Source organism: Nestor notabilis, unplaced genomic scaffold, assembly GCF_000696875.1.
Source record: "Nestor notabilis isolate BGI_N333 unplaced genomic scaffold, ASM69687v1 scaffold20758, whole genome shotgun sequence".
Taxonomy (NCBI): Eukaryota; Metazoa; Chordata; class Aves; order Psittaciformes; family Psittacidae; genus Nestor; species Nestor notabilis.
This window is the reverse complement of record NW_009942101.1, coordinates 6,609-18,942: the sequence shown is the minus strand read 5'-3', so window position 1 is coordinate 18,942 and position 12,334 is coordinate 6,609. Positions and strand designations below refer to the sequence as shown.

Here is a 12,334-nt window from a genome sequence, read left to right as displayed (position 1 = left end):
TTTATATACTGGGCATGACGTGCTGTGGCATGGAATACCCCTTTGGCTAGTTTGGGTCAGGTGTCCTGTCTCTGCTTCCTTCCTGGCTCCTTGTGGCCCTCCTCACGGGCAGACCATGAGACACTGAGAAGTCTTTGATCAGAGTAAGTACTGCTGAGCAAAAACTAAAACATTGGTGTGTTATCAGTAATATTCTCAGACCGAAGCCAAAACTCGGCACTGCACTAGCTACTAGGAAGAAAATTAACTCTATCCCACCTGAAACCAGGACAGATGTCTGATATTTTAACCGCTTAACATTAAATTCTGGGTCCTTTACTAACAGAAAAGCAGATATATATCCCACATGGGCAGAGATTAAATGTATTCACATCTGAGAGTCAGCGTTCTTTAGGCAGTTTTAAAAGTGAAATAGCACATTAAGCGTGCTTATTTATTTCAGTGTCAAACTATTTCCCATAGAACTAAGACTTTTAAACTTATTAATGAATTATCAATTAGTTTCATGTATTTTTTTTTTGTATTCACAAAATAAGTATTTCTCAAGAAAACATTATGGAAGGTAACAAGATGATTTAAAAATTTTTGGCTCTCAAACAGGATTTTTTTCAGAGCTTAGGTCAAGGCTGATGTAGTATCAGAGAATTTTAAAAAGTTAAAAAAGTACATGTAAGCAACTGGTCAGGGATAATGTAGTAAATACTCATTTATACGACTTTTTCTTTTCTCTAGCCTCATCTTCCCAGCAGCATCTGTGGTGACTGTGAAATACAGAATGCCACTGCACTGCAGTAGATGTCCAGTCTAGTTGGCAAGTCTGAGCTCTTCCAGAAAGGCCTAACTGTACTGTTGTAAAAAGGAATTTCACTTTAAAAAACATGGTTGAAAGTGGATTTTAAAGTGTGAAGTACATACTTATCACCTGATTATTTCCCCCCCACTCCCTTCTTATACTGCTTTTTTCGCTTTATTTCTAGGTAAATCTCACAAACCACTGTGGCTTTATGGGAGGACTGCAAAAAAACAAAAGCACTGGATTGACCACTCCATATTTTGCTACCTCAACAGTAGAAGTAATGTTCCATGTGTCAACAAGAATGCCTTCTGATTCAGATGACTCTTTAACGAAAAAGGTAGATGATTCTGAATAACAGATTTTCTTTCAGTAATAAACCCAGAGAAATTAAGAGTCAAAGAAAACTAACTTTTTCTAAAAGAATCATAGAATATAATTTAATGATCTATTTATTGTAATAAAACACTTTTACTTGCTAATCTCTAGTTCCGCTATACTGGTGATTTTTGCTGTCATTGCAACTGTTGTCAGGATCACATATGTAGTGGTGAAAAATACAGGGAGGTAACGGTCTGTGCAGAATTAAAAGCATTACATCCAGGTGATGTTTTTAGTACTTCCAGACTTTAAATGCCTATTACTACATATGTGGTGAGTACTTTCTAAGATGACTTTTTATTCACTTAAGAGCCACATGATGGCTATTAACATAATTTTCTCTTTTAAAAAAAGTTTAAAATACAAAGAATTCAACAGTGTTAGTTGTATATAAGGTGTTTCGTCTCAGAGCAGGCACAGAAGCTCAACAGTGATATGATCTCTCACAGGCACATTAAGAAAAAATGGTTGCTGTATTGGTATTTTTTTCTTTAGAATTTAATAAATTCCATATTAGTGATAGTAAGTTACAGTCTCAAACGTGTCCTATTATAAATGAACAATTGGCTATCATTAGACTGTCCCCCGTCCTGCGTACATACATCTTCAGATGTGCTAATCCATTCAGTAGACACGTTAATGAGCACTGGTTGAAGTGTAATATTGGAGGAACTGAAGCTGGTTGACCTTAGCATGGAGCTTAATACTTGTAATTAAATTAGACAGTAGACAGTTAGTAAAAAGAGAAATAGCCATGCCTCTGGCAATCTTCAATTATTAATGACTTTTTTTGTTCTTTGTGTTCAACTTGAAGAAAAAAATATTATTGTTATTATTCCTATAGACTGATTATGAGTTCTGACTTCTCACTGTTGCATCTTAGGTTGTTTGGTTTGGTGGTTTGTTTGTTTATTTGTGGGGGAGTGTTATTTTAAAAATGATTTTTTTTCTGTGCCTATAGTGCTGGGTCTTTTCTGTTCTTTATTTCCTGAAATAGAGTCAGGGTAATACTTAGATTGTAAAATTATTTATAAAATTGGTTCAACAGCAAAAATAACTAATTTTAAAGCAAGATTGTTGCTATTGTTATAGAATAGAACAGCGTGTATATATTTTTCTAAGTTTATTGCCTTCTGTATTTTTTCAAAAGAAACTCATTTTTATAAAACACAGCTTGTAATTATCCTTACAATATTTGTTTATAATCTGTTTGAATAAGAGCATTGAGAAATGTTGTTAAGGGGGAAGATGGATCACAATAAAAATTAATTAATGATAAATAATTTGCAAATGCTGTGGACTTCAGCAGAACACACAGGCAAGATCTCATGGCTGATTCTGGGTGCACCTTCAATCTACATCATCTGTTGCTGTTCTTGCAAGGCAAGGTTTGTTGCTGGTCCAGGCTTCCTGTGATTTAGCTTGTGAAAATGGCATCAGCTGGGCTTTTTAACAGCTCCAGCCTGCCCCAGGCCTGTTTCTGTCCTCCTTTATCCACAGTCTCACTTGTCAGTAGTTTGGAATATTTGAGGTTTGTATGGATACTATACTGTATGGATACATAGTGGATCAAAAGATTGGGATTATATCTGTAGCTCAGCTACTGATGGGCTGCTTAATGAAGCTACTTTATTTCTGTATGACTTACTTTCCTGTTCTTCTTCTGCGTGTAGTTTTTGTTCTTTCTTTTAAGCCTGGTTTCCCCATGAATGGAGGTTTGAGAGCCTTCCGTTATGTCTCTCCTTCCTTTCCTAACACCTTTTGCCCTGTTTCAATCAAATTTAATAAGAGATGTGTTTCAAGGTGTTCGTTTCATGTATGTTTTATGAAGATAGGCTAAGTAAACGAGATAAAGTGAGAGAGACTCTTAGTACTCCTACTCTGCAGGTAAAGACTGGATGAGAAGAAGCATTAGGCATCAGGGAACCAGCACCAGAGAGAGAGGCTATGAAAGTCATCCCAAACTTCAGAAAAGCATCAACTCAAGTTTTCATCTTAAGAGAAACCAGCAAGTGGTATCAGGGAGACATGAATAGGAAAACAGGCTTAATTCTTTTACTAGTGCTGCAACTACTGGTGCTGCTTAGACTGAACACATCAGCAAAAGGAATGTGTTAAGATCCTGTCCAGCTCTCACACATTATAGGGGACCCGAAAATCATTTGAGGGCTGTGTACGTTACAATTGAGTTGTTCTGAGTGCATGCACTGTTTGTGACCTCCAGAGAAACTTGAGTTTTGAGCGTCTCTACAGGTCTTTCATGTGCTTTCTTTGTCTATTTCATTCAATAGGAGAAAAACAAGCAAAATTGCAGTAGTTGGCTTAGAACTGCTGCTGGTTTTTATATTGTAAATGTGCCTAGAGGTGCATGATAGGTTCATCTTATAAATGGAAATTAAATTAAATTAAAACAAAACTTCTTCCTGCCAGTCGAGCCACTGCAAAATCAAGATTCTGGTTTTTTTGGAGGCTAAGCCAATCTTAAACTTATTTTCCATCAGTCTTACAGAGTAGTCAATAAAACTTAAGCACCTTGGATACCTCATATGCATTTGTTTCTGAAGACATGAACAAGAGTAAGAAAAGCCATGAATTCACGGAGGACAGATAAAAATTCTCTGAATGTGTAAAGGAACATAGCATTGAAATACATGTATAAAATAGGTATTTAATTTGCAAATAGTAAATCCAAATTTAATGCTGATAATGCAGTCCATTTTGTTTCTCTTAATATTGAAGGTCAGAGTAAAAAGTAGTTACACTACCCTTACAAGAATAAACTTGCAAAGAAAATAATCAGGACTAAATGAAGCCGTGAAGATTCTCAGTTCACAGAATGAGAAAGCTCGTGTATGTGCCTCTACAGCTTATCACCTGTCTAGTTCTTCCTTAGCCTGATAAAGGAGTGAAGGCGTTGTAGCTGAGAATGTTACACACAAGATATGTAAATAAAAATTAATAATGTGGTTAATGATTGGAATACTAATTCATGATTCTAGGTTATGTGTGGTAATTTTCCCAACCGCATAAAAGATTTATAGCTCCCAGTATTTATAGCTTTTTTTATGATTTTTATTGCGGTATTAGCAGGTATTTGGAACTTGAAGGTGTAAATTATTAGTACAATTTTTTTTCTTTTGGAATTACAATTACATAAATGTGTTGCTTTAAAAACAAAAAAGAAACGAATAAAAAAATAAACACCAACCAAAACTCAAAAACCAAAAAACAACACATATACACACAAAAAAACAAACAAAAAAAACCCACAAAACAAAACAAAAAACCCTCCACAAAACTAAACTCACCATAGTTGTAGACACAAAGTTTTGTGGTAAATTCAACTAGAGGGTACATATGCTATAGACAGCAATTCTGCTTACATTTAATGGGCAAAAGTAGCTGCATTAAGCCATTACTTCAGATGTTTCTGCTCCTTCTGTTCTTTTTATAATAAACACTTTCATTTTGAAGAAGAAAAAAGTTGGGGCTAGCTGTGGTATCATGAGAAAACATAATAGCCTTTTTTCTCCCTCCTTTAGGTAAGTAGGTATTAGAAATTACTGTAATTTTGGCAAGAGTTCAAGGGTTAATGCAACAGATAAATAAAAGGAATTTTCTGTAAATTGAGCCCTGCATTATTTCACTTGTCTTGCCTTTCCAAACCTAACTCATTTAATTTTAAAAAGTAAATACTTAAATTCTTCCTGACAGCGTGCTTTGCTTTTACTATCGTTTATTACTTCAATTATACTTGGTATCACTTAGAACAATCTGCCATTTGGAAATTTCAGTGTAGCCTGCAGCTTAGTATTAAGTCTGGCTGCTATTGTAACATGTACAGCATATGACACTAATGTATCAAAATTAGATTTGATCATCCCTCCTGGTTATATTTATTTCACATTTCTTTTGTATTCAGTTAACATAAATGTATTAGGAGAGCTGACACATGATGATGGCTATAGAGTAAGAATATTTTAAAGTATTTTGAGTTAAATCTGAAATTTCAGGTAACATAACAGTCGGTCATTTTTATATATTTGTTTTAATGGAGTAGAGTTTCAAAGCAAGCCTAAAAAAATCTGTTTGTCTCTGACATCTCCTCAGGGCTGTCTTCCCGACAGCTCAGGTTTAAAATGGCTAAAACAGAGCTCTTAATCTCTCTCATTGCCACCTTTCTGGATCACCATGGATAACATGACCATTATGCCTGTCACTTGTACCCATAACCTGAAATCATCTTTAATTTGGTCCACTTTCAGGATTCTTACATTCAGTCTGTTCTTAAAACTCTGTTCTTTTTTCTACCTTACGTTTCTTGCAACATAGCCTTTCCATACACACAGTTAAAATTAACCCATTATATCCTAAACTGTTGTTTTGATTGCTGAACCTTCCTTTCTCTGGCCTTGACACTTTCATTCTTGAAGAATGCTGCTATAAAAGACATTCTTCTAAGCTTTAACACCTTTTTACAGTTTCTTTGCATTAGTCCCTCTCCATTTTTGTGTTTTGCCTTACACTTAGATAATAAACTCTCTAGAGCAGTTTGATCTGCATTTATATAGTATTTAGCATTTTTGAATACTGGTGTATAACTTACAGTTCCAGTTGTTTCAGCTGGATTATAGCGTATTACAGGTTACTTGAAGTATAACATTATTTTAGAGCTTTTTATTATTCATATTATTGATGTGCCTTACATCTCTAATAAGGATTTGCACTTTGTTTTGCTTACTGTAGGCACATAGAAAGTTGTAAATTTAAGAAGACAAGGTCAGGAAATTAGTGTGAAGATGGTGGTGAGTTTTGAGTAACCACTGATACAGATTTCAGTCATAGCATCTGTCCATTCTGTGTGCACCAAATCTGATTCTGTTAGATAACATTGAGACCACAACTTCTTGGGGAAACCATGTTGCTGTCTTTTAGGTTTCAATAAGCAGAGGTGGTTGTAGCTCAGTATCTTTGTCCCACTTGTGTTCAGGACATGAATTCTAGGATGCTTCCAATTCAGTACAAAGGCATAAAGAATCTAGCTGAAAGAGGTCAGGCTCTTGCTCTCCTGTAGTGTAACATGTACAGTGAATAATGGATTCTCCAAATGTTTGCTCTGCTTGCAGGAGAGCTCTCCTACCTTCATCCACCTCTGCTCACTGAAGCCTAAAGAAGAGACAGCAATATGGTCATATTTCAATAGATAGTTTGACTGTCACTTCACCATTGAAAGTACAAAAGGTTCAGGCCCTCAGAACAATTCCACAGTTAGTTGTCTTTTATGATGTTTATCATTGTTCGGTGTCATCCAAGGTTTCTGCAGCTGGTGTTTGTGTGTTGTACATCAGTCATTCAGATTGCTGCCTAGTTTTGTTCTAGACCAGTCAAAACTCTGTGTAGTGAAAGTTGTTCTAACCAAGTCTTTTGTGGGCTGCATTTACGGTTGGCACAAGATCATCCTTAACTAAGTGTTGTTCAAAATAATTCAGCCATCTACAAAAGAGGCAAGAACAGCTTACTTCAGAAGAACTGCAGTCATTGTAGGTTAGATGTATGTATTATCTGGTCCAGGCAAAACAAATGACTTGTTGAGCATCAGACGATGTAGGGTATTGATGCTATCTGTCCTTTGTCCAGTCCAACACCTTGGTTTTCTGTCTGATACAATTTAAAGCTAGCAGAAAGGAGGTAGCTTCTTTCTTTCCCGTTTCTTTTTTGTTTTTCTGTTTGTTTGTTTAAGTCTGCTGCTGAACAACCTGTGTAAGCTTTCAGATAAGGCAAAGATAGCATTCCAGGAGGTTTTGTAATCTAAACAAGTGAATACTTGCAATGACATTTTTCTCATGGCTGTATATGTGTTTTGCTTTTATTTAAAGTGCAGTTATTTTCTGTAAATGAGTTCAGAAAATTGTTGCCTTAACAATTTTCTGCCAATTTTTTACAAGTTATTGTAACAATTTACTATAACTTCTTGTAAGTGCTCAGGTTAGTATCTGCATGTTACCTGTTCACAGTGCTGTCCTTTGAATACTATCAAGGCAATTGTTTGACAAATTCTACCTATCTAAAGCTGTGCAAACAAAGTGATAACTGTGGGTAAAGACAACTGTCAGCTATAACTTGTGATACACAAGGAGGAAAAAATGTGATTCCAACTTGAATTTTCAGAAATAGCCTTTACTGGAAAGAAACACATTTAATAATCTGAATATATTTGATCAGTATATGGAAAGCCTCTCTCCATGATGGTAACATTTGTTTATCAGTTGGTAATGTTTAGCAGAAGGAGCATTTTGGAGCTTTAGTGCAGATAATTCCAGAGTTCAAGATATTCCTTAATCTGGTTATATGATTACAACTGAGGATAAAGCATGGATTTTGAGAAATCCATTTGGCCATTCTGAACCAAGTCAAGAAATATTTGGGATTTTTTGGGAGTGGAGTGTTATTTTTGTTTTAAGTAGGCAGTTTGGGGTTAGAATGATGAAGTTAAAGACTGCTCAGGTACATAGCTTTTAAACATATTCATTCATGTTCTTTAAAAGTTCGTATATAATTTAGTAATTTGCTGCCTGTTTGTCATGGTAATCTTGAAAACATTTTAGTAAATTGGATTGAATTACTCTGCATTTTTGAGGGTAATATCAACAAAATTTTAGCTTTCAGTAGAAAACAGATATTGACATACCTGTTAATTTGAACAGACACTGGCACCAATGTATAAAAATCTATAGCACAAACCAATGCTGTGAACTAATACTGTCATTGAAATTGTAAGAGAACTGTAGTGTAATTTGGTTATTTTATTCATATTTCTTCATTTCTTTTTAGTGCATTTGTCCTTTTGAAATATGAGCATATAGTATAGCTGTTTGGCTATAGAATATATTCAGACTGATGGGGTTTTATCCCTTTTTTTCCAGCTAAGACATTTAGGAAATGACGAAGTACACATTGTCTGGTCAGAGCACACTCGGGATTATAGAAGAGGAATAATTCCAACAGAATTTGGTGATGTTCTTATAGTTATCTATCCCATGAAAAACCATATGTTCAGTATCCAGATCATGAAAAAGCCTGAGGTAAGGTGGTTTTGGTCTTTTTTCTTTCATGTTTCATTTGTATATTTAATATGAACTGAATTTTGTTTAGAATCTGAGTTTTTGGTGTAATACATAGATCCAACAAGGTGATGTGTCTTTAACATTGACAACTGCAGTGGTGGTAGGAGGAAGAGCAAGGGCACAATTAGTAAAACCAGTAACTTGAAACTGCAAAGGTCTGATCCTGTCAAGCATATCTGTTAGCATCATGAACTGGAAACAAAGCTAGAATATTCTGCATAATCATTTAAATATTAAGGTAAACTTGGCAAAGTTTTTTATCAAATTTGATACGTGACTGTGATGGTTGAATAGTAGCCTGCTCCAGCTTTCTTCATCTCAATGTCGTATTTTCTTCTGAAAGTTAGTTTTCTCTTTCTCCTTGACTCCACACAAGAATTTGGAGTTTAATTCAGCAAAGCAAGACCATTCAGCTCTTAGGCATATGAACACTTTTTCTAATGACTGTTCCTCAAATGTCTGTACTGGCCTTGTTCTTAAAACAGTGGTTTAGAGTAGTGAATACTGGCTGAGTAAAAGTAGTAGAGGGCTTGACCTGCATACGTTCTGTGTAAAGTCACTTGCCATAAATTTCTGTACTTAAAATATTCTTTCTAGAAACAGTAATAGTAATAAATGAGGTATGACAGAAATAATATTCCCCTATAGGATGATGGCCTCTGTCTGACAATGGGCATGCGGTGATCCACAGTAGACAGTCTTGTTATTACTGGTTATGTATGTTTTTAATAAGTACATTCTTTTACTACTTTAAGTATAAAAAGTTGTATTATTGGAAGCGTGCAGGTTAAGCAGAAAAAGAAAACTGAGAGCTGGGATTGTTGTTAGTCAAATAAGAGGTCTTTGTGAAAGATGTGCCTTCCGTCAGATTTTAGTGTTCTCAAAACTATGTTAAATGAGTAAATGAAAAATAATACAGGGATCTAAAATCTCTTTGCAGCATTGGCTTCATCTGAGCAGGAAGAATATTTAGTGTACAGTCTGCTCCCTTTGCTGAGACCTGATACACAAACTTTGCTCTTCTTCACATGCCTTATGCTAGCAACTTCACAACTTTATTCACACATACGGGAAATTAAGATCTTTAACAGGGGGTTTTGTTTTGGGTTCTTTTGTGGGTTTTTTAGTTACAAAATGATGCTTGAGCAGAGAAAAATTATTGCCAAAACATAAGATCCATCTGTCTGTAAACTGTTTGGGTGCTACCTATAATAAACACTAAGGTTTTCTACTGGTCTCACAAATAAGGCCTTCCACTTCGGGTCCAAAGAGGCTGAACTTTCACCACAGATTTCTCCTGTAAAGGGCTTACAATCCATTTCTATGGATAGCATAGAAAGAAAGAAGAACAGATAAAAGAATAAAAGAAAATGAAAGGTGAGGGTCGGTCCACCAGTAATTGAGTTGGTCTTTATGGACATGTTATATCTAAAGCCATGATAAATATTATTTTAAAATTTGAGTAATTATTCCTTTTGCTTACTGCCACCTACAGTATTGTCATCTGGCCTTTCAACCTTGTAAACATTGTATGTAAGACTGTTCCTAGGATTTTGGCAGCAAATGTTGGAAATTAGCTTTGATGAGGCATAGTATTCAAATGGTTGCTTAATTTTCTTCAAATGCTGTGTTATCTGTTACCAAGGATATCAAGCAGTTATATGGCTGTATATTTCCACAAGAGAAAAGGTCTGTCATGGAGCACAATAACTGGTCTGATTATCTAGCAATGAGGAGGGGAAAAAAAGATATATTTGAGTGCTCTATTGTTAATGTTGATTGCTAATTGTTATAGCTAAGATCTTGCATTATATTGAATTTCTTAATTTTTTGTTCAGGTTCCATTTTTTGGTCCACTCTTTGATGGTGCTATTGTGAATGGGAAAATTCTTCCTATTATGGTTCGTGCAACAGCTATAAATGCAAGCCGTGCATTGAAATCATTAATACCGTTATACCAAAACTTGTATCCTTTCACTCAAATGGTTTCCAAGGCATATACATTTCCTTGAAGTTCTAAAGATACTATTTTCTTGTTTTCTGTCATCTTATATATTTGTTGGATTAATATAGGGTAATTTGATATTTTTTTTTCCTGGTGATGGTGGCTTTGGGAAAGTTAAACCTACAGAAGAGTATTCAGATTAAGACCAGCTTTTTTAAAGGAGTGAAAAATAGATTCAGTGATGAAAAATTGCCTGTTTCTAATGTTTTATAACATGTACATACCACTTTTTCTTAACAAAATTATTTTAATGACCATTTTGTGAGCAGTTTTTTCTAAAATAGCAATGTCATAGTGTTAATAATCTTTCTTTACTTGAAGATATTAAATATCCAGTATTAATACGACAGTTTTGTTGTCTAGGTCCAAGAAGGATATGAATGCTGCTTTCCTTCAAGATGTGATCTTTGTTACATTTTCATCATACAGGGTTTTTTTATTCAACTCGGAATACAGAATTGTTGCCAAAATAGTGTCTTTGTAAAGACATCAGAAGAAGTTATCTCACTTTTTGGGAGGTGGGGAACTGAAATTGTAATTTTCTGAAAGGGCTGCTCTTGGAAGAATAGATTTACCAACCAGAAATTAAAAACCAAGGTAAGTCAAGTAACCTGTACCTCTCCCCTTCTTCAGATTCAGTTCTGTTACATACCTGTTAGTTAAATCAAGAACATAGTGTTTTTCAATTTCCTAAACAGAAAAATAAGTTTAAATTTTGATCCAAAAGAAACTCAATGCTTAATTTCCACCCAAGCTGTAGATACTTTTATTTGTCATGTGATAGATAGATTGTTGCTAAGAGACTCTGTTTTTTTCTAAGGCTGGTTGTTAATACTTGGAGGTTTGGATTTAGATATGATGAAGTGGATTTACAGATGAATGATGGATAGTGTTTGATGTGATCACATTAAATGACGTTTGTGTCGTTTCTGTAGATGACATGTTGATTCATTGTATTTTTATGTTTGGAAAGGTCCGATCTTTTTGCCATTACTCAAGTGGCTTAATCAAAGAATTTAAAATGTATTATCATTATACCATGAAAAGTGATGGCTTATAGCATTATATTGACGTATAGTGGTGAGCTATTGGAAAACAATTTACTTTGAAACAGCAAACTTTCAGTACCAAAAAAACCCACAAACTTGTATGTTTAAGCTTCTTTACAGAATATGGAAGTTATAATAAATACCTTGGACATAGCTTGCCAAGTCAATGTCTAGGAATTGGCTGTTTCCTAAAAGCTGTGTATTGCACTTTTAATTCAGTTCTCCAAATTGTATTCTTTTTATACGCATCAAAGCACTGCATGTAATTTATTGTATAATTAATGGCCTCCATTAACATGTTGATAATTTGTCCCCTAATATGGTTAGCATGATAACTGGAAAGCCTTACCTGTATTTAAGATGAGATAGTATTTGGTAGGTACATTTTGCACCATCACTTGGTAAGCTTAGGAAGCACCAGCTGATTGGGTACTGATGTTAAAGGGTGACTTTGTTAAGTAGTGTGTGGAGTTCTCTTTCCACCTGGCTTGTAGTGCTTTGTGTAATACTTTAAAAATTAGAATGGGGGTGTGGGCAGTTCTTTAAAAGCTGTTTGCTTGGCATGAAATTAGACAAAAATCTACAAACTTCCCTGGCTTGAATTAGGCTATGGTGGAGACAGCTGTCAGTGGAGAACAGCAAAAAAGTGTTGTACTACAAAGCTTGGTCTAGCTCTCAGTGGTTTAAAAAAGTCTTGATTAAAAACGTCATGGACATGCTCTTGGTGTTCAACCCATGTCCAGCTTTGAGGTCAGGAAGGAATTTCCCTCATACAAGAATGGCCAAGAATCATGGGTGTTTCCTGTAACATGGACATGGTCTGTTAACTAGGAATATTTGAAAATTGAATCTAATTATGTTCCTGCAATAGCAGGGAATTGAAGACGTCAAGGATTGTCTTTAGTGTCTCCCACTTCTTTCCTCTGGCATAGTTAAGCTATGGCTGTAGCAGTTCACTACTGGCTTTTAAGTTTGTTGTGGA

At 35.1% G+C, this 12,334-nt stretch overlaps 1 protein-coding gene across 1 annotated transcript in view; it reads left to right on the top strand.

Annotated features, from left to right (window-relative positions):
* Positions 1-10,310, top strand: part of LOC104410917 (ral GTPase-activating protein subunit alpha-1-like) — a gene marked incomplete at its 5' end in the record, with an annotated part of 64,439 nt that extends 54,129 nt beyond the window's left edge. The window contains 3 exon segments of the mRNA XM_010021217.1: positions 978-1,133; positions 8,098-8,256; positions 10,137-10,310. Coding sequence (XP_010019519.1) covers positions 978-1,133; positions 8,098-8,256; positions 10,137-10,310 — 489 coding nt within the window.
* Positions 10,311-12,334: the final 2,024 nt, after the last annotated feature.